We start from the raw sequence: 23,004 nt of genomic DNA on the forward strand, positions 1-23,004 counted from the left end.
TTAGTGTACCGCAGGTGTACCGGTTGTGCCGGTCATAGAACAAACTGCGATTTTTGGTAAAATACGAATATTAAGGTATATTTGGCAATCCAAGTTTTGGTTTGCAATCGCAAGGATAACATCGGTCTAGCGACAACCGAGGAGGAATGCTGGCGAGATGGACCGTGAGCGGTCTCAGCCTTTCATCAGTACACAACAAAGAATAACAGCTGGAGATCAACCGGAAGTGTCCCCGCATCGAAAACCGTTGGTCAAATCTGTCAAAACTACGACTGGATGTCTTCCTTCAAATAACAACTGAAGTGCGGTAAAAAATCGGTAGAACTATTTCAAACACACCGTTGGTACTTGAGCGGGTCGGTTTTCATCTCTTTTTGCCAGTGGTGGCGGGGGGACACCCCTCACCATCCCTCTCCAAAGGGGGAGTTTGGTAAAGAGAGATGAAAAAACCGATTTTTACCTTCCTTAAAAGTTGTCCTAGCTCGCTATTCTAATATCTGTATACAATCTTCACACTGCCGTACTCTAACGGAACTATCAACTCTATGCTTTCATCTACTCCATCTATCGTATAAAAATTACCACTACAGTCTGTTATTTGAAATTAGCATCTTCAACTATGTAAATCGTTGACTTCATGTAGAAGTAATACTTAAACATATAGTCAAATCTGTCAAATTCATGTCAAATCTGTCAAATGTCAAATCTGTCTATCGTCGATGATACACTGCAGAAGGTGGATTGCATTCTGAGGGCGGTCGGCGTAGACGATGAAACCATCTACAGCAAATCCACCTCGCTGTAGAGATACGAGCTGACCGATACGATTACAGTGCTGTGCCAAAAGTCCACTGACCAGCAACCAACGAAAGTCATCTTCTGCGCTGCTGCATCCAACTTCGTCCGGTTTTGCTTCGGGATCCACACATAAGCGTCTGCACCAAAAACTTGAAGGTGACCCAGGTCCGGTTTTTCTCCCCACCATGCTTCGTAAGGTGTGGTCTTCAATGACCTGGTCGGAAGTCGATTTTGAAGATAGTTCGATGTGTTCATAGCCTCCGCCCAGTAACTCGTCGGAAGCCTTGCATCCAGCAGCATACACCGCGCCATTTCGTTCAAAGAGCGGTTCTTGCGTTCTGCTGTCCCGTTCTGTTGCGGGGTGTGTGGAGTAGTGAACTGCTGCCTGATTCCTTCTTTCTTGAAAAAACTCTCCAGTGACCTGTTCTTGAATTCACCACCATTGTCGGAACGCACAATCTTCGGCGGTTGGCCAAACGTCGTCTCCACTTCCATCACAAAATCTCTCAGCTTCTCCTCAGCATCCGATTTCTCCCGCAGGAAAAACACATTTGTGTAGCGAGAATAATCGTCGGTGACGGTGAGATAGTACCGACATCCTCCTGGTGTGACATTCTTCATCGGACCACACACGTCCAAGTGGATGAGGTTCAAAGGCTCTTTCGATCGTTTCTTAGACTTCTTCGGAAACGGAAGTCTCGCCAATTTTCCTTTTTGGCAGCACTCGCTAACAGACCGTATACCACAGTCTTCGATTTTCATTCCGGTTACTAGCTCCTTTTTCACCAGCTCCTGGACAGCATCGTTATCTCGGTGACCCATCTTCCTGTGCCACACGTGTTGGCAGTTTTGCGTGTGCGATTTCACCCCGGTCTTCAAAGCGTTGTGGGCGTTTTTTATGACGTACAAACCACTGGACACAGTTGCCACTGCTGCAACTTGCGCTCTTTTCATGATTCTGCAGTTTTCGGTGTCGAAAATCACCTTTCCGCCTTTCGACCAGCGAGATCAGATTCGTATCTAGATTCGGTACAAACAGGGTATCTAAAAGCGTAATTGTTCGTTTGTTACCTTCTAGATCGCAGCAGTCCACTTCGCACGTTCCTTTGCCCTTCGCAGCTGTCATCGTCCCGTCGGCTAACGTGACGTTTTTCTTTACTGCTTCGTCCAGCTCAAGGAAGGATTTCCTCTCGGCGCACATGTGCGGTCGCCCCAGAGTCAACGATCCAGTTTCCGGTTTCACCAGTCCCTTTCGCCGTGAAAGCACAGTTGTCATTTTTCGCTTCTCGAACCGCCTTCGCTTTGGATGGATTCTTCCTGTGCTTCTGGTCGCTTCTACTTTCTCCTTCTTGATCGCTTGCTAGCTTCCGACAGTCCCGCTGCTTATGACCCGACTTCTGGCAATAATGACAGACGATTACCTTCTTACCAGATCCAGCCTTCAGAATGGTATCCGCGTTGTAGCTACCATGTTTCGTCACTTCGTCGACCAGCTTGGTTTTCACGAGCTCCAGCGTCAATTCATCATCCGCCCGACTCTTCAACGCGGTCGTCAGCGTGTTGAACGATTTTGGTAGACTACTGAGCACCAACGCAACCTGCAGCTTTCCGTCCAGCTTCAATCCTGACACGGAAAGACGTTCGAAAACTTCCTCCATTTCGTTCACGTGCTTCTCCATGTCCTCGCCTTCACAGTACCGGTTGGAAATCAAGTTTCGCAGATACGATACCTTCGATGTCAACGTCGGCTTCTCGAAATGGTCCTTCAGCTTGTCCCACGCTTCACGAGCCGTTTTCGTCTGCTTGATGAGACCATGCTGGTTTGTCTCCATCAAAAGACCGATTGTCGCTCGTACACGCTGGTCCCCAGAGTTCCAGGCTTCGATAGCGGCCGCATTTCCCGGGTCACGTTCCGTCGCAGCTCGTGCTTCTGGTCTTGCCCCGGTGACGTATTTCCATAGATCTTCACGAATCAGCAGCAGTTCGGTGCTGAACTTCCAGCTGCTGTAATTCGTTCCGTTCAGCTTCGGGACGTGAATTTTCTCCATTTTACCTGGCTTCAATGAAAATTTTCTTCCGTTGTTGATCCGTTTCTTGGCAACCCAAGCGCTGGGCCCATAACCTCTTGGAGGTTAAAGAGAAGTACAACCTGCTTGGTTGGTGGTCTAACATTAACTAACATTTATTTTTTGAGAGAATACAAATTAATAATAGCATGGCTTGCTTCAATGTCGTTCTTAACGTAACTAGAAAGTCAGGGAATTTCCGATAACTGCAGTTCTGAGATCCTCAGGGAAGCGCAGAGAACTTCAGAGAAGTGTTGAGAATTTTAGGCATTTCCATAATTTTCAGGGATATTGCGATGATTATGAGAACTACAAAGCAGTTTCTCATTAGATAACTTCACAGCAGTTCGATTAATTAGTTTCAGAAACTTCCAAGACTTTACGAGGAATTATGAAAAATTTCTAGAAAATCAGGAATATTAAAAAAAAAATCGGAATATTGCGTACTCTAGTTTTGTATGCGCTTCCTTTAAGGGAGCGCATGAATTCGTGAGTGCACACATACGCTGAATCAGTGAGCAAATAGCTCTACATTTACCGTGACAGTACGTTAAAATTACGTAATCTGCAACTTTGTAGAAGGTTGCATCATGTTATAATGAGAAATGAAAAAAGTTAAATTTCATTTTTCGGCAGCTTAAAGACCACCCTATTTGCAACATTCTTCAAAATAAGGTCTTGTTATAAGCAACAACATCACAGAATACACTATGCAGGTAGAATATATAACAAAAGGTAGAAGGGACGAAAGGTCGAATCATAAAAAAAAACAATAGGGCAAAAGGACGAATGGACAAAAGGTTGAAAGGACAAAAGACCAAAGGGACAAAAAGTCGAAAGGATAAAAGGATTAATCATGAAAAAAATAGGACAAAAGGTTCGAGAGACAGAAGGTCGAATGCACAAAAGATAGAAAGGACAAAAGGTAAAAAAAAAACAAAAGGTCGAAGGGACAAAAGGTTTGGACGACAAAAGTTCGAAAGCGCAAAAGGTCCTAAGGACAAATAATCCAAGGGAAAAAAGTTCCAATGGACAAAACGTCGAAGGGAAAAAAGGTCGAATCGATCCAAAAGTCAAACAACTGAGATGAAACCAAGGCCCTTATTACGGGTGTAGCTTCATGGGGAAAACGAAGTAAAGTGACAACTTATCACTCACAGTGAAGTGATTCGCCGTGGAAATCAAATCAGAACTGCTATCTAAGATGCATGAAAAATTTCGCTTTGTTGTTGTGAGATGCACGAACGCTTAGTATATAGAAAAAAGATTGATGGAGATTTTGAAGATTTCCTGCAAAAAGTTGGAGTGCGATGCGAGTAGATGGATTTGGATAGAAGATTTATCGTAGATTGATTCGATAACGTAATATTTTCTGACCATCTAAAATTGAGATTTGGATGTGTCGCACCCCCAGCTATTAAAGAACTACTCATGTTTGAAAGAAGGAGCCAACTCTATGAGCGCTCAATTGATTTTCAGAAACATATTTTAACGGATCAGATTGATTGCTAAAATTGGACGAGTTTGTTTTCCTTTAATGTTTTACAGTTTCAACCTTTTCTTCCTTCGACCTTTTCTTCCTTCGACCTTCCGATATGTTGTCCTATTAATTTGTTGATGATTCGACCTTTTATCCGTTTGACATTTAGTCCTATAATTTTTTAATGATTCGACCCTTTCGACCATTTGTCCTATTATTTTATTAATGATTCGACCTTTTGTCCCTTCGACCTTTTGACCTTTTACCGGTAGGTAAAGTTGCAATTTCCGGGTCAAAATATTTTGTTTCGCCTAATTTTCATTCCCGAACCACTGCAGATTGACACAACACTGTTAAACAATTCGATTTTTTGTTGATCCTGTTCTTTTACAGGAAGCAGCATATTTCATAAGTCATCGAAAAAAACAACTTCTAAAACGCTAGATTTTATCTTCAGAATAACCAAAAACTTAACTTTCGCGTGACTTTCTGCATACGATATAAAATATCGTAGCTTTTGTTGACTAGCGACATCTGCGGCAAGACTCAAGCAAGTTTCCATTGACAAAATGTTACATGCAAATCTAGATACCATAAAAATGTCTCATCTCCTAAGCAACCGGTCATCCTAGAATCCCGGCGACACGTGATGACCTTTTCCATCTGCCATTTTCCATTGACAGCAACAGCATGTCACAAGGAAAATCGTTTCCATGCGACACAATCGAGCACTCTTCTTTCGTTAAAACTGAATCCACGGAGAAGGAGAAAGTGTCCCGCTGCGGTCACCGAAGGCGCGACGTAATAACAATGAAAGAAAGAAATCCACAAAACACTTCATAAAGTACCACTCCCATAAGTCGCCTCCAATTGCAACCGATAGTCAGTAATTTGATGAGCAATCATTCATTCCATCCACCGACCCCTTGCACCGTCCAATGAAGGAAAACCCATTGGTAAATGGAGATATCCATCGCCGGTTCACCACTTCTTACTCAATTTCATACAATGCATTCTCCAGCTATGGCATGACTTCCCGCCGACAGTTACAAATAATGGCCATTTCCGTAGAGTCAATTATGTTATATGAATGTCCTACAAACCTGAGGGAGGAAATGGGCAAGCGGAATCAATTAGTCCGTCGGAGCCGGCTTGCTTCGTTTTGAGGTTATGATGTCAATAAATGTCCCTACAAATGTTCGCCAATGGCGAATTAATGGATCTCTCGCCTCGCCACCCCCAACCTAATAGCTCTATTTGCTTTCGCCGCTCATTAGATTGCTTGCTGTTATTATACCTAAGAAGGAAACTGGTGTGGTGGAGACGCATGGTTGTTTTCGTTTTTTTTTTTAGTTCTCTCAACGGCTCCTGCGATACTTACGGATGGTGTGTACCGTTTTTGCCGGTAGGGTGTTCTCGTCGCAGCAAATAAACGATCCAGGTGTGGCGAAGCACCATTTCCGGTTAATGTACAGGAATAAGACCAACATCAACGCGATGAAGCCGAGGGCCGCCCCGAGGAACGTTGTGGTTTCCATGGGAACTAAGAGGAGAAAAAGAAAAATACAATAATCATTCTGGATTTTTTCAAAGTGTAAAGATGAAGATTAAATGACAACTTCTGCCAGCATTGTTTTAAAACGACAATCGCGGTCCAATTGTTTTCATCAGTTCAGTACTGTTCATACGGAATCCAATTGTCCTACCCCAGCTTGGCGTCTGTCTAGACGATAGACCCGTTCAACGCCGACGCGTTCGAACACAGGCCGTGCAAGATGCGAACGAATGTGTAGGAGGCAGAAACTGTGCCAGTATATGTAGATGTGCCAATACATCGACCATTCGTAATCGGTTGGAGCCGCTCTGAATATATGTAGGCGCCCGTCCCGATAGTCCAATTTTCAGCACATGTATGTAACAGCACGAATCGACCTATAAAAATGCATCGATTTCAAATTAAATGACATGCTTCTACTAATCTTTTCGACCAACCCTTGCCAAGCGAGACTTGAAAAGCATTGTTTTACAAGCCACACCTCGGTCACTCACTTCAATCAGAATGTCAAAAGCTGACAACCATCAATTATCATGACATACCAAGTTGATCAAGATTGTTCATAACGAAAAAAAATATGACCTCGTTCGTGTTGTTCACCCGAAGGAAAATTTCATGCCCTTGCAGCCACTCTGACCAACCAAGAGTGAGGTAACAACCTCCTGGAAAAGTCATCAATAATTCCTTTCTGTTCGGTATCGAAATAATCCAAGATTGCCACACAGCTCTTCGAGCCAGCAGCAGCGCGTCGATGGGTTTCTTTGAGTATCCTGTCTTATTTCACCTCTAATATCGATCACCTCCACAACACATGCCCACACGGAAAGAAAGCTTCTGGGTTCAATCCCAGCCGAGGTCCCAGCCCATGGGTTGATGGGTTCGATCGAGGGTCCAGGTACCAATTGCATCCCTGGCGGCAGTGATTGACACATACGTGCGAAACCAAAATGGGTTTTTCTTTCACGTGCCCATATAGGAGGCGTAGGACAATGTTCCGAGTATAGAACACCCGTCCATCGCGGGGAGTGTTTGCGTTCTGAAAGTGAATTATTTATACATGGAAATATGACTCATTTCATGGCGATAAATTTTAATATTTATGATATTGAAGAAGGCTGTGGTGGTGCCATGGCCACATAGCCAAACACGCGGCCAAGTGAGTGTATGACCACCGCTGGCTTGCTGCGATGTTCAGATGCATGTGTGTCAAGTCAAGTGGCGACGAGGCAAACGGTGAAGACTTTCCGGTCTATAAAACGCAACTTCCGATGTCGTTACACTCCTCCTCTATGTAGGTAAATGTGTATACTGGAAGGAGAATGGGTTGATTTCCAGTTTGCATGTTCCGAGCGGTTTTGTAGGCTACTAATAGGGTCATTTCTTCAAGGAAGTCGTACGTTTGAGTGCGTTATATTTATGGGAGGGGTTTCCGCAAGACTCGCTTGAATCCTTTGGGGAAAAACACCTTTCACGAGCTAATAAACTTGACCTCAGGCAACGCGGGAGTACTGATGGTCAAAGCAGTGTGTCATGTGTCAAAATTTGGTAATCTAAACAACTAATGCATTGTCCATTTACAATTATAATTTTATTACTTATAACTTAAGAGATATTTCGAGAATTTTAGGAAAATGATGAAAACCTTTAAGCATTTCTGAGAATTCCAGGGAAATCTAGAAAACTACAGAGAAGCTCAGAAAACTTTAGAAATATTTCAGGAGCTTCTTGGTAGTCCAGAGAACTTCAAGGATGTTATAACATGTTTCCTGCGGATTCCATTTATCTCAGAGCTTCAAATAAGCACTTCAAGAGAGTGGCGAGATCTTCAGGAAAGCTCCAACAACATCAGAGAAGGTCAGAAAACCTCAGGTCAGTTCAATTAACTGCAGTGAAATTACAAAGCTTTCAACGTAGTTCAGACAAACTGAGGAGTTTCCAAGAATTTTGGCAAAGTTTCGAGAATTTCAGGAAAATTGCGGGATCTTCAGAGAAGTTCCGATAACTTTTCGGCGGTTTGCAGAACTGTACCAAGATGTGCCTAAACACAAGAACCGGTCCTCCGGAAGATCCGAAACATCCTTAAAGGTTGTCAATTCGTACGAAATATCCGATGCCTCAGCGATTATTTTTTTAAATCACTTATTGTGATGCCACATTGGATGAATTTAGATTTAAGATCAGCATTTACATTAGACTGATGCAAAATTTGAAATTTTTGCTCCGTAGTACTCAAACGGTTTCAAATTGGACCCTGATTAGCTTCCTAAAACTTGAACTCATTTAGTGAGAAACTGACTTGGCATAAACCATTTGAAGTTTATATGGAATATACTAAGGGAAAGCAAAACTTTTTGTTCATTGTCTTCTAACCTTTTTACATATTGTACTGGTAACAAATTCTATTGTTATTCTTATGGGAATTTTTATCAGCTACAACTTTGCAGAAGATCATTTTTGAGCCAAGCGTCAAACTAAATAGTTATTAATTATTTAAGAGATTGATAATATTACGGCAAGATTAAGCAACTGTATTGTGGGCAACACTGTATTCTGCAGTGTGACATAGTAGCCATGATTTTTGTCTTCTATTCTACGCGCTATAAACACCAATGTTGCCTGCTGAATAGTTGATTGAGCATAATCATAAGACATCAGGGACTTGAATCATTAATAATTTGTGCTCCTTACATTTGATCGAAAAGTGGTCTTCAACAAAGTTGTAGCTGAGAAAATGTTCAACAAGCTCAGCTATCACTTTCTAAAATAGACTGAACTGGTGAATTTTGAGATAGATATGAACCGAAATTATGGTTTCTCCATAGTAATTCCCATACAAACTTCAAATGATTTGTGCCAAGTCAGTTTCTAACTAAATGAGTTCTAATTTTGGGAGGCTGATCAGGGCCCAATGTGGAACCGTTTGAGCACTGTGGAGTGAAAATTTCAAATTTTGCATCAGTCTAATGTGCACTCTTTGCTGGCCACGGGACGGTCCTCCGGAAGATTTAGAATATCCGTAAAAGTGGTCAATTTGTTTAAAATATTCCAGAGCTCCACTGTTTTTAAGGCCCTTTTGTGATGCTGCATGCAAGAATGTGGAAGCTATTTTAGCTGTAATGAGTAATCACGATCAGTGAGTACTCTTCGTTATAGCTAATTGCTAATTGTGACACTCTGGAAGCGAAATTGACAGGTTTTATGTGTCATACACAAAACTTAACCTCCTCTTCTTGCTTCTTACATGTAACGAATATTATTGTAATATATGATATTTTCATGATTTCGAAAAGCAGCTAAAATAGCTGTAATGTGCATTTTCAAGCTTGACTAATATCGAAGACAACACACCAAGAGCGCTGCGCTAGAGGGAAGGTGGAAGCAACGTATAGAAATATTAGCAAATACACAAACCTATCTTATGAGGATGTAATCTTTGCTATCAAATTCGTATGAAGCATTTACCTGTGAGCGGCAGATGACGCGATTGTACCTGTCTCATAGCGTTCGTTTGAGAAAATGGAAGAGTTCCCAGTCTTCTTGATTTGTTGTCTTCGCTAATATACAATATTAAAAGAAAATAAAACTCCTCCCTTCGGAAGTTCTCTTAACTTCTCTTCGGAAGTTCTCTGAACATCTCGTGGGAAGTACATTGAACTTCTCTTCAGAAGTGCTCTGAACTTCTCGTCGGAAATTATCTGAACTTCTCACCGGATGTTCTCAGACCTTCTCGTCGTAATTTATCTGAACTTCTCGTCGAAATACCATTGAACTTCTCGTTGGAAGTTCACTGAACCTCTCCTTGACAGTTCTCTTAAGTTGTCGGAAGTTGTCTGAATTTTTCGACGAAAGTCTCTGATACTCTCCTCGGAAGTTCTTTGAGTTTCTCCTCGGAAGTTCTCGGAACTTCTCCTTGGAAGATCTGTGAATTTCTTGTCGGAAGTTATCGCCTCTTTTCGGAAGTTCTCTGAACTTTTCCTCGGAAATTCTTTGAACTTCTCTTCGGAATTATTTGTCAAAAGTCTCTGAACGTCTCGTCGGAAGTTCTTTGAACCTATCCTCAGAAGTGCTGTGAACTTTTCGTCGGAAGTTCTCCATTCTTCTAGTCGAAATTTCTTTGAATTTCACGTCGGAAAATCTCTGAAGCTATCCTCAGAAGTTCTCTGGACATCGGTCTCTGAAGTTCTTGTCGGAAGTTCTCTGAATTTATAGTGGGTTGTTCTTTGAACTTCAGGATACTTCCGACAAGTTCAAGGAACTTCCGACATGAGCTTGCTTGCTTGCTTGAGCTTGATTGACCGCCCACGGTTGCTACTCTGTTACTGCCAGATCAGCTGTAATTACACAGAGAACCAATAGACGATGCTTGGGACTAGCAATCATCCTCAATGTGTAAAAACTGGTGATCTTAAATTAGGCAATACCAGCGCCGGCCGCCCTCGAACACAGGTCAAGAAAGGAATGGGAAGGATTGTGTTGACATGACACTCGCTTTGATGGAAGTCGAGAACACCTCTGCACTTCCACGCGAAGGAGCTTGGGACTAAACCCACGGTCTTCTGCTCAGTAAGCAAAAACGTTTGCCACTAGGCAGACGAGCACCTTTTTAATCACCGAGTTGCTGTTATTACCATGTAGTCATATTAACAAATAAAACGATTGACGAATCTTGAATGTGGATGGGCCTGAGATTAGACTCATGATGTTCTGCTCAGTAAGCAAAAACATAAAACTACGAAAAAGTACTTAGGCCTTCATTAAGTTCCACTTTCACGCGACGTTCAATGACAGGGTCCTATCCAGGATTACATCTGAAAAATCCAAATCTGGCCAACGCCCACCTAAACCTGTTCTAATCCACCTGAAATGACTAACGAATGGAAGACTTTGACTACCCAGCCATGCAATAGTCTCATTCCGTGCCTTATGGTAACTTGATGATTCTATTGCGCTCATATTTTGGCACCACCCAGAGGAGACTTGGTCCTGTACCCAATGCTTAACTTATCTCCATTCCACTCAGCTACTCGCAATTTCTTGTGATATAGTGGCCGGAATATTATTATATGAGACAATTCAATGCAGACGTCTTTCCAAACTTGGCAGATCGACAGGTAATCGGTGAGTTACCACGATAGTTGCTATTCAACAACTCGACAACGTCCCATCGTCAACGCCTGCTATGAGAATTTCCCATTGCAGACGTCAACGAAATGACGTCATCGAGCTATCGATCAACTACCCTGGTTATCGCCTAGTACCTTATAGCACGATGCTAGGAGGCGAACCGGAAGAATCGATGAGCTACCTCTCCCCCAGTTCAAGGAACTTCCGACATGATCCGACGAAGAAGTTCATAGAACTACTGACGAGAAGTTCGGAGAACTGCATACGAAAAGTGCTAAGAATTTTCAAGGAGAGGTTCAGAGAACTTACGACCTGATGTTCAGAGACCTTCTCTGATATTCTATAACTGATGTAAGAACTCAGCACTCACCTACGCGGAGATCAAACATACAGCACCCGGTCGACTCGGGCGACAAGAGCAAGCTCCGGAATACCCAGGGTCGGCTAGCTAGCGGGTAATCAGAGGGCTTCGCGATACAAAAACGAAGAACTTTCACTTTTCCTTAAATGCATTTATTCGTCACTTTCTGTATTATGTGCGTGTTGTTCTGTGTTCATAATTTCGTGTAATATGTGTCGTGTAGCCTAATCGCGTTGTTCACTGTACCGGTACATACCGCTGCTGCCGTTGATGGTGAATCGGGATGGCCGACACAGTGACTCCTGTCCTACGAGCGGATGACGGGCCAGCGAGCGGTGGGATGGCAAGGCCACCTTGGTCAAGCCGAGAAGGGAAAACTCCTTTGGGATTATGGCCTACGTTTGGCCAGATAATAGTGTTTGGTCCTTAATAATTAGGCTCGGAAACTGTTTCCAATTTCACGAGCCGGCCGTGTGCTGACGGATGACCTTTTTAAGGTCCAACATAAAAGAGGTCCTATCGGACGAAGACGTAATTAATTTACGGTTCTTGGTGCAGGGTATTTAGTTACCTGAACGTTAAATTTTACTATCGTACACTAGCTGCTGCTAGGGGGGAGGTCCTGGTTCTCGTTCAAAAACATCAGCCACTGCACTTAGCTAACTAAAAGAGGCCGATTTTGGGCAATGGTCGTTCTTTCTCCAAATTTTCGTTCATCCCGTCATCCTTGTTTTGTATGGTTGTTCGTAGCTCTATCGTGGACATAACGTAACGGCGCAACATTTTCACAGCGGTACAGAACCCTATCACTTCTGTGGTCTAGGTTCTGAATATATAACATAAATGACAAAAACCTATGAACTTGTGACCAAACGGTTTCAATTCTCTTCTGAAGTTATCTGAACTTCTCTGAACTTCCTCTCGGAACTTCCCTTCGGAAGTTTTCTGAACTTTTCTTCGGAAGATCTATGAACTTCTCGTCAGGAGTTCTCTGAACCTCTGCTTGCAAATTGTTTAAATTTTTCGTCAGAAGTTCTCTAAATTAATTTTCGGAAGTTCTTAGAATTTCTCTTCAGAAGCTATCTGAACTTCTCATCGGAAGTTCTCTGAACTTATCCTTGAAATTTCTCTGAACTTCTCTGCAGAAATTCTCTGAACTTCCAAGAAATGTTTTAGTTTTCTCTAGAATTTCTCGAAAGTTTCATGTAGGGGAAATAGATGTAATGTCGGCCTAAATGACCCTAATTTGGGCCTATACATAAATTCAGTAATCGACTAAATTTTCAAACGACCAAAAATATCCATCCGTACCGTCACAATGACGCGTTCATCTAGATAAAATTGATAAATAACAGATGTTTAGCGATGGGCCCAATTTTAGATCCATAGGCCAACATTAGAACAATTTCCCCTACTTTCCGGAAGTTCGGGAACTTCTCGACAGATCCGTCAGATTCTTGAGAGTTCCGTTAGCTTCTCGAAAGTTCCGTAAACTTTTCAGAAGTTCCGTAAACTTTTCAGAAGTTCCGTAAACTTTTCAGAAGTTCCGTAAACTTTTCAGAAAATACCTGAGCTTGACTGAAATTTCGTGAGCTTCTTTGAAGATCCGTGAGCGTATTTAAAGTTGCTTGAGTTACTTTCAATTTTTGTAAACTTCCCTTCAATTTCATGAACTGCTCTGAATATTCGTAAACTACTCGGAAGTTTCGTTTGCTTGTCGGAAAATCAGTGAACTCGTTGAAAGTTCCAGGAAATTCTCGGAAGAGGAGAAGTTCGAAGAACTTCCGATTAGAAATTCAGAGAAGTTCAGAGTTTGTCTGACGAGGAACTGAAAGGAATTCCGAGGACATTTTCAGAGAACTTCCGACGATAACTTCAGAGAACTTCAGCAGTTTTCTCAGAAATTGTTGGAATTTTTCACTGAGTTCCTCTCGGATGTCTGTGAAGTTCCCTTAAGAGCGACAACAGTGGTTTAGTGGTAATCGTGACTGTCTCTCACTCCAAAAGGCCTGGGTTCAATCCCAGTCGGCCCGTCGGGTTTTTCTGAGGAATAAAATCTCCGATCACGCCTTCCTTCCGAAGGGAAGTAAAGCCGTTGATCCCCGGTCCATGAGTTGATGGGTCGATAGGTAGGGTCCAGGTGTGGGAGCTGCCTCCCTAGTGTCGGTATCATTGGTACTCAGTACGGAAAACAAGATCAACGGAAAACAAATCAAGGAAAAAATAGGTCCACCCAAAATTTCCCTCTGAATTTCTTTCAAAATTTTATTGATGTTGAATTTATGTACACTAACCCCACAATTAAAGATCACCTCCATTTGATCAACACGCTACACTGAGTGGTCCATAATTGATTTTAGCTGATCATCCATAATTGGGAGGTCAGTGTACCTAAAGTTCCCTCTGAACCTATATTCGTGAAACACGTTTGCAATGTTCTAGCTTCATCGAAATTATTCATAGCTGTGCGGTATTGAATACCCCCTGCATAGAGATGCTAGCCGCTCACTACTTACTACGAACATAACCGTGCGCACTCCTCAGCAGATGTGACGGCAGAATACGAGAGCACGCAGCGATCGTCTCTCGCCCGTCCTCTTCCTCGTTGTACCGACGCGTCATTGCGATTGGACGCCTGCAATCGGATTCCTCAATTAATGGCGGAACTTCACATTGGCGATCCTGCCAGGTCATTCCTGGGTCTGTTATAAACGGATTGACATTTTTCATACAGTTTCGTCCGAACAAAATGTGAAATTTGGCTTGTGGAACGCCACAAGGTGTGTCTAGAAGACCACCGGAGCATTGATTACAAGCATTGCGTATTCTGAGTCAGAATTTCTGACATAAAACAATGTGCAGATTGTTTGGATTTGTGGTTAGAAACACCACAAGGTGTGTCTGGAAGACCATCGGAGCATTGATTACAAGCATTGCGTATTCTGACATAAAGTATTGCGCAGATTTTTGGTTTTTGGTTCGAAAACGCCACAAGGTGTGTCTGGAAGACTAGTGGAGCTTTGACTGGAAACCTCGTGTATTTAGCATAAAACATTGTGCATTTTTTTGTGGCTAGGAATGCTGTAAGGTGTGTTTGGAAGTCCACCGGAGCTTTTGATTGAAAGCATTTCAAATTAATGCAGTACCAACATTTCAAAGGGGCGTAATTGCATTTGTAAACAATGGCTTTAGCCGTCGATTTCTCGCGAATAAATGCTCACTCATGAAAAATAATGACACCAGCAGGTAAATGAATGCACTACCAGCTAGCATTGTTATTTTGGAGACGTAAGATTTCATTCGCGAGAAATTGACGGTTAAAGTCATTGTTTACAAAAGCAATTACGCCCCTTTGAAATTTTGGCACTGAATTATTCAAATTTCTAATTTATGGCTGAGAACGATGCAAGCAGCGACTCGAAGACCACAGGAGAATTAATCCAAACCGTTTCGTAGACTGGCATGACAAATTGTGTGTCCGGAAGACCACTGAAGAATGTGTAGTCTGTGCAGTTTGACTTGAATATGGATGTGTCTCAAAATCCATCGGAAATCGACAAGCAATGCCGTGTCTAGAAGACCGCTGAAATATTGGTGTCAGTGGTTTGTGGCCTGCTAAGGTGCGTCTAGTTGACCCCGGAATGTTAATGATTAGTGATTTGCAATAATTCAAGGTGCGTCTGGAAGACCATCAGCATGTTGTTCATAAATTGTTTGCGACAATTGCTGGTCAAAGGTGAGTCTGAAAGACCACCGAAACAATGATCGAATATGAATAATGTTGCGTCTGGAGGATCACCGGAGTATGGATCGAAAGTAATTAATAGTGCGTCTGGAAAACTACCGGAACAATGATCAAAAGTGAATTATGGTGTGGAAAATTGATCGAACATGGTTAATGGTGCACTAGGAAGACCACCAGAGCGACGCATTAGAGGTTTGGAAATCAAAACAAAAGTCTGCGAAGCAAATGCTCTCGTAACTAAGAGCCGAGGAATCTCACTGGAAACACACACCACCTACTAATCTGACGAATACAGAAAAAAACAGTTGTACATTGGTCAATGCGGTTGTTGTGTAATACTACGCTGTGTGATATACACAGAATTTGAGATAACATAATTTTGATAAGTGTAATATTGTATCCACTTTTACCAGTTTTGCAGATGTTCATCATTGTCATGAATAACATTGATTGATACATCTTACATTTGTTTGTCTGTGAGTGAAGGTAGCAAAAACGTGTTCCTTTCCTCCTCTTTCCGTGAAGCCATTCTTCTCAAGATTCTCAGGATACTACGAGTGATGTTTTTTTTAATGGAGGAGGGAGATGTGCGGTATTGAATACCCCCCGCATAGAGATGCTAGCCGCTCACTACTTACTACGAACATAACCCTGCGCACTCCGCAGCATATGTGACGGCAGACTACGAGAGCACGCAGCGATCGTCTCTCGTCCGTTCTCTTCCTCATTGTACCGACACGTCATTGCGAGTGGACACCTGCAATCGGATTCCTCAATCAATGGCGGAACTTCACAATAGCCACAAGCCCCCCCCCCCCCCTTCTTCGCCGGAGCTGGAACTGTATGTGGACATCACCTATACGTCGTCGTGCGAGGCCTCCCTGCACCACGTGTAGTTCCCCGGACGGATGCTCAATCAACTCACAAGATTGATTCTGAGCCGAAGACGAACAAGTCTGACACTCCACTTCCAGTCCCCGCATCACCACCGCCAACCGCAATCGTGTTACGGTGCATCTCGTTCAGACTATTCTGGTTCCGCAACTTGTGGCAATTAATGTTCAGATCGGACTTGCCCAATTCGATGCATTGATCCGGTGAGCAAACTTGATCAAGTCCTCTGACGAAAAGCGGCCGCTTTACGGTTTTTGTTAATATTCATACATAGGTCTAGAGAGGGTCTAGTATAAGAAAAGAGCGGATTCAAAACAAACTGCCATGGCAACCAATGTCTAGATGATTTCTAGCAACACTGCCAATGCAATCAAGATAGGCGCTGCTCGATTGTCTTTGGCTTTGACAGTTCGTTTGGCTCAAAACCAGCCAGCCCGCTTCTCTCTCATACTAGACCCTCTCTAATAGGCTTCTGTCACACCCGGAAGATCAAAGTTGCCTTTTGCAGCCGATTGGTTTCCTTGTCCCCGCCCTTGACCTGTTTTTTTTCCGCTGACGAATCCATATATATAATAAATGAATTTCTGTCTGTCTGTCTATCTGACCCTTATAGACTAGGAAACTACTGAACCGAGCGGCGTGAAAATTTGTATGTAGGGTTTTTTGGGGCAAGCAAAGGTTATGATGCTTCGAGACCCCTCCCCTCTCTGTAAAGAGGGGCTCCCATACAAATGAAACAGAAATTTCTGCATAACTCGAGAACTTATCAAGCAAATGGAACCAAATTGGCATGTGGAGGTCATAGGGGGTAGCCCGTTAGATAAGAGGGGGGGGGGGGGCTACGTACAATATACACACTTAGATTATTTTACCAAACTCTGTGAAATTTTACCGAAATCTCAACAGCTGAACGTTCGGTAAACAGTTCGGTGATTTTTCACAGATTTCCTGTAATTTTTCAGATATTCGGTGAAAAATTACAGGAAATCTGTGAAAAATCACCGAACTGTTGACCGAACGTTCAGCTGTTGCCGTTCTACTGACGGTGTAAATCCATCCCTCAAGTTTTGGTGCTTCTGCTGTGCCCTCCGGATGGTCGTGATTCTTCGTCTTCCTGACCGGTTTTCACTTCGATTTCGTCCGGTAGATGGGTTTGAAGTCCCGACGAGGATCGCACTCACCGGAAACATTGGCAGCGGTTAGTTCATCGTCCTCCTCTTCTTCGGCTTCGGAAATGACGGCGGCTGCACTGATGCTCGGTTGAACACTCCGCGGGAGTAGTGGTTGGTAGTGTTGCCTTCGGAGCTGGAATTGGGTATTAATCGGTTGTTGCCCCACCGCGGAGATATTTTCTATATCGGAAACTGTAGCGGCGGATGTTGTTGTAAGAGCCATGGTTGGAATATTGCTCACCACGCAATGTTTGATGTGCTGTGATTGATTTGTCATGCTGTAGCTAACTTGCATGGTGCCATCGAGAAGGGGATCGGAGTTAGTTATTACCACAGGTGATCCTTTTCTAATGGGACTACTGCTACAACTACTGGAGCAATCGAAGTTGATGGGATATTATAGGTGAAATTCCAGATGTTTAGAAGAAAAGCTGTTGGGAGAGCTTGTTTGATCAGAGATGATCCTTTCGGAGTTGCGACTGGGACTATTTAGTTGCTGAGAAGGAAGAACATCTACTGAAAGTTGGTTGGAAGTGAAGGTTGTTGTTGCAAGCAGGCACCGGCACAGGTTCTTCCATAATATTCAAGCTATTCGAAAACATCAGGATACACTAGGGCTTACTTTGTTTAGAATCAAAACCGACATCTAATATGAGACGCATATTCTTAAAGGTAGTAACGAAGTAAGCAGAGAAAAAAAAATCGATGATCGTCGATTAAAATTTGAGATACATTCAGCTACTCGCGAGTTACTCCCTGCAAAAAAGCATCTCAAAGTTAACCTGTCTCACCCCTTGGCAACCCCCGATGGGGTTGCTGCGTTATGGTGGAGTTTAGCTTATAGCTTTAGCAACGGCGAATTTGGAGCGAGCTTCTATAAAAATTTGATACCCTTTAAATCTCAACAAATCTGCATGAGAAGGTTAACTTCATTAATTTAAAAAAAATATTATCATCAAATATAAAAATGTAATCCAAATATATACACCTGTGTTCAATATAATAGCAGCGCATGCCGATTTCCATACAAAATGGTCAACTTTGACGAGTTGTAACTTTGTCCTCTTAAGATCAATTGAGCTGAAACGTTCGCCGCAGAAATACAGATATGTTCAATTTTACGATTACAAAACACCAATTTTTTGGAAGCACCTGCCGGAATTTGAGACACTAGATAAAATTGTTCAACAGGTGCTTCCAAAAATTTAGTATTTTGTAATCGTATAATTGAACATATTTGTAGTTCTTTGTCGAACGTTTCAGCTCAATTGATCATAAGTTAACAAAGTTACATTATGTCAAAGTTGACCATTTTGTAATCGGCATGCGCTGCTATTATATTGAACACAGCTTTACATATAGGGGAAATGGCTCTAATGTTGCCCTATGGATCTAAGATTGGGCCCATCGCTAAACATCTGCTATTTATCAATTTTATCTAGATGAACGCGTCATTGGGGCGGTACTAATGGAAATTTTTGGTCGCTATTGAAAATTTAGTCGATTACAGAATTTATGTATGGGCCCAAATTAGGGGCATTTAGGCCGACATTACATCCATTTCCCCTATCTTCGTAATTGTTTTTTTTTTGCTAGTCAACTACATGTTACAATATCTCCCCCGTGAGTCCCAAATGAGTATTATGTAAAACCATACACACACTGAACCTACCGTTTAGGTAATTATCGACTCCAGCGATCAGAATCATGTTTCCCTCCTCCAAAATCACTTGCTTTCCTCCAAGCTCTTCTTACTTTCTTCGTTCTTCTCGAGCACGATACAATAACACGTCACGTCTGCATACAAAAGACGGTTACCCAAAACAGTAATGTCTCTAGTAATAAGCACTATTGGACCGGGCTCGCATCACTCTTCCGCTTTCCACTGTCACGGAAACTGCGTCGAATCGCCAGAAAGGAAAGGTTGTTAGTCCTGTTGTTTTGTTTGTGTCCTGTCTTGTGTTCGGGAAACCCGTCGGTCGTCGTCGCCGTTGTTGACAAATCTGCTGGTATCGATCGACGGGGGGGTCTGTAATGATTCTCGTCTACTACACACACGTGCTGAACTGAGGAGCTCTAACCGACCAGTTTACTTCGATAAGCTTTCACTCGCTCTCGCGTACTCTTCTCTCATTTTCCCATCGTAGTAGTCGGTCGGTCGATGCCGCTGAAAGGATTCAATCTGGCTCTTCACCGACAGGATACAGCCAAAAGTGACAACAAACGTTTGCTCAACCTTCCGCGGGAGTGCACAGACCTGCCTCCAATGCTCGTTTGTTCGCTCGCTCTCCGGCCACAGTCACATATGACTGCTGCTTGATGTACGCACTTTTCTCCGACGTTCTCTCGTTCTCACACACTCACACACTGGCAAAGATGAGGAAAATTTTCATTCAATTTTTCCTCTGTCACTGACCGATCAATTTTCCTGGTTATTCCCACTTCCAGATTGACAACTTCCTCAGATCTTTTCCAAAAACTAAACTTCGTTCTCAAACGCCGAACATTCGACTTGCTTCTTGCTTCTTTACATACACACACAAAAACCTGCGACTCCTCACCACGGCACCCTCTAGTCAGGTTTGCGTTCCTCGAAGAAAATCCAAAAATGTCGCATTTGTCCTTGCCTTCAATTAGTCACATATCCTATCTTGCATCTAATCCTTCCTAGCAACGAGTTCCAGGTCCGAGTTTAGGACAACCAAGGCTTCTCGGAAACGGAAAAGATACACATACGCTTTTTTTTCTACGACTCACAAAGCACTACACTACAGATTCTACCTATTTTTTGATCAAAATCCAATCTAAAACAAAAACTACCGTACGCTAATCTCACTTTCAAAACGTTATCCAACCAATCCCCGTTGTCGGCTTCAAATTTTACGTTTCATCACTTGAATCTAATGCAATGCAAAAGGGGTTACAATGTAATAAAGTTCTTTTCCTTTTTGTTCCTTTTGTTACCACCGTCGAATACACGGTGGTTCCTTCCCGATGGATGATGTTACTCGGAGAAAGGTAGTTCTTGAACTGAACACAAGACGGAAATACCCAGGATTCCCATAAAACTCACCCCATCATCACGGCTGATTCTCTTTTGTTTTGACTCTGTGCTCTGCGCTACCAAGAAAAGAGTGTGCGCTACCAATAAATCACACACAGTAAGCGCTGCTGATCGAATGCCATCTTTTTCGCCGTGTGCTTTCGGTTCTCCAAAGCTTTCTCGTTGATTTTATAGAGTCTGTGTGAGAGAGAGAGAGAGAGTGAAATTAAATGGGAAGGTGTGTGAGTGTTTGTATTACTTTCTCCAAGAGGTGGGTCAAAGGATGTCCTGGTGTTACTGTGGGAGAGCGCATGGGAGGCTTGTCCTCTATGGTAGGAAACTTTTTGAGAGCGAGAAGCTCTGAAATGGCAAAGCTTGGCAGCTTGGGTCAGTGTTGCCAATTTTGTCCGTTAGGCCTGCTGTTATCACTGTAAAAAGAAAGATTATAGCTATTAGTTTGCAGTAAAATATATTCTTTGAATTATACAGGAGTTTTGGCTGGCTACACAGATTAGCTAAAGTTAAACTGAATCTGAGACAGGAGAAGATCGACTACAGAAACTTTCAACTGACGGAATCGCGAGATTCTGTATAGCACTCTGAGGTGCAAGGAAATCCCGAATTAAATCGTCAACGTCGTGGAAGTGCAATACGAGGCATTTACGTTCTGATTCGTCTATGAGGGAGCCTTATCCGACCCTATCCGGGTCGACGGTTGTTGTTAGGAAGGGATATAAAGGGTGATACGGTCAAAATTTGGTCAAGGGAAAACGCGTGTAAATCGGTGAAATCGTTTATTTAAAAAATCAAATTAAATTTCTTTTTCAAGTTCAATTAGTATAAAATTCAGGAAAAATATTCAGTTAGGCTTCCGCTTTTCCAAATCCGAATTGCCGGGCCTTACGCTTGACCCCTGCCATCAGATTTTGTACAGCCACCTTGTCCACCTTCTTCGCCGCAGAAAGCCAGTTTGCCTTGAACTGCTGCTCGCCCTTAGCAGTTTTTTTGGTCTTCTTTAGGTTCCGCTTGACAATAGCCCAGTATTTCTCAATTGGGCGGAACTCTGGCGTGTTGGGAGGGTTCTTGTCCTTGGGAACCACCTGCACGTTGTTGGCGGCGTACCACTCCATGGCCTTTTTACCGTAATGGCAAGATGCCAAATCCGGCCAAAACAGTACGGAACAACCGTGTTTCTTCAGGAAAGGCAGCAGACGTTTATTCAAACACTCTTTCACGTAAATTTCTTGGTTGACAGTCCCGGAAGCTATGAAAATGCTGCTTTTCAAGCCACAGGTACAGATGGCTTGCCAAACCAGATATTTCTTTGCGAACTTTGACAGTTTCATGTGCTTGAAAACATCTGCTACCTTTCCCCTTCCTTTTGCCGTATAAAACTCCTGTCCCGGAAGCTGCTTGTAGTCGGCTTTGACGTAGGTTTCGTCGTCCATTACCACGCAGTCAAACTTCGTCAGCATCGTCGTGTACAGCCTCCGGGATCGCGCTTTGGCCGTATTTTGTTTATCATCGCGATTTGGAGTCACTACCTTCTTGTAAGTCGATAGTCCGGCTCGTTTTTTGGCTCGATGCACGGTTGTAGACAATATACCCAGCTTATTTGCGGCATCTCGGAGAGAGAGGTTAGGGTTTTGCTTGAAACTACCGGCAACTCTCTTTGTCGTCTCAGCGGCTTCCGGTTTTCGATTTCCCCCCGATCCAGACTTCCTGGCTGTCGACAAACGTTCCCCAAACACTTTAATTACATTTGTAACGGTTGATTTGGCAACTTTTAGCGATTTTGCCAACTTTGCGTGCGAGTAGCTCGGATTTTCGCGATGCGCGAGCAAAATTTTGATACGCTGCTCTTCTTGCTTGGACGGCATTTTGACAACTGAAGAGTGAATTCCAAAATCAAAATAGGAGCAACATTCTACACACACACACCTTCAAAATGAGGGGTGTTCAGGTTTTTTAAATGCAAAGTTGAAAGAAATACGTCAAGTTGATATTGACCAAATTTTGACCGTATCACCCTTTATACTATCACCGCTACTGTTCCTCGTCGTATTCGACGGCATCATGGTAGGTGCAATTGACCTTGTACCGAACCGTAGACTGTTTTGGCAGCCTATCACTATGGAGCATCTCAACAACGTCTATTTGACTGATGATGAAGCGCACTGATATGCAGAGTAAGCTCAGCGACCTTTCCGAACGCTCCTTTCCAGGACGGTTCTCACCATCAACGTTAACAAGACCACATCGTTGAATGACAACACGGACAACCCTAGAGCATTCGATAAAGTTGAATGTTTTCAATATCTTGGCAGCCAGATAGAGTCAGACTAAGGGAACAAGAGCGACATAGATATCAAGAACCGTAACCGTCTGCGTAAAGGTCGAAAACGTTACTTTCGCTCTCGGACTGCAGCAAACAAGTATACGGTGCAGCTAGTAGAAGCAGAGTATAATAGTTTGCAGGAAGCTCGCTTTCGTGAGTACGTCGACAACCTCCAGAGGGGTTTCAAGGAAAATCCACCGTCGTTCTGGTCTTTTATCAACTCTCGGAAAAGATCAGCTGGTATTCCCGTGGACGTAACCTACGGTAGTAGAAGCTGCACCACCAACACCGCTTCTGCTGATCTTTTCGCTGACTTTTTCCGAAGTGTTTTCGAATACATTGATCAGCTACCAAGATACGACATTCACCTGCAGCAGCTCATCTTCAGTCAAGACGCTATTCTCAAAGCCCTTTGCTCAGTCGATCCA

The 23,004-nt window shown here is 43.0% G+C and overlaps 1 protein-coding gene across 2 annotated transcripts in view; it reads right to left on the reverse strand.

The window, feature by feature from the left end:
• Syt14 (Synaptotagmin 14) overlaps positions 1–20,520 on the reverse strand; it is a 34,648-nt gene extending 14,128 nt beyond the window's left edge. The window contains exons 1-3 of one of the 2 annotated variants that reach the window (XM_065221363.1): positions 20,498–20,520; positions 20,269–20,436; positions 5,726–5,887 (exon numbers count right to left, since the gene is read on the reverse strand). In XM_065221363.1, coding sequence (XP_065077435.1) covers positions 5,726–5,882 — 157 coding nt within the window. In that variant the 5' untranslated portion in view covers positions 5,883–5,887; positions 20,269–20,436; positions 20,498–20,520. Of the gene's footprint in view, positions 1–5,725; positions 5,888–18,867; positions 20,201–20,268; positions 20,437–20,497 lie in introns of those variants that run through there. The other variant, XM_065221362.1, reaches the window with a different exon arrangement.
• Between the last annotated feature and the right edge of the window lie 2,484 nt (positions 20,521–23,004).

Source organism: Ochlerotatus camptorhynchus, unplaced genomic scaffold, assembly GCF_037179485.1.
Source record: "Ochlerotatus camptorhynchus isolate MF236.1 unplaced genomic scaffold, CSIRO-AGI_Acam_v1.1 ptg000141l, whole genome shotgun sequence".
Classification (NCBI taxonomy): domain Eukaryota; kingdom Metazoa; phylum Arthropoda; class Insecta; order Diptera; family Culicidae; genus Ochlerotatus; species Ochlerotatus camptorhynchus.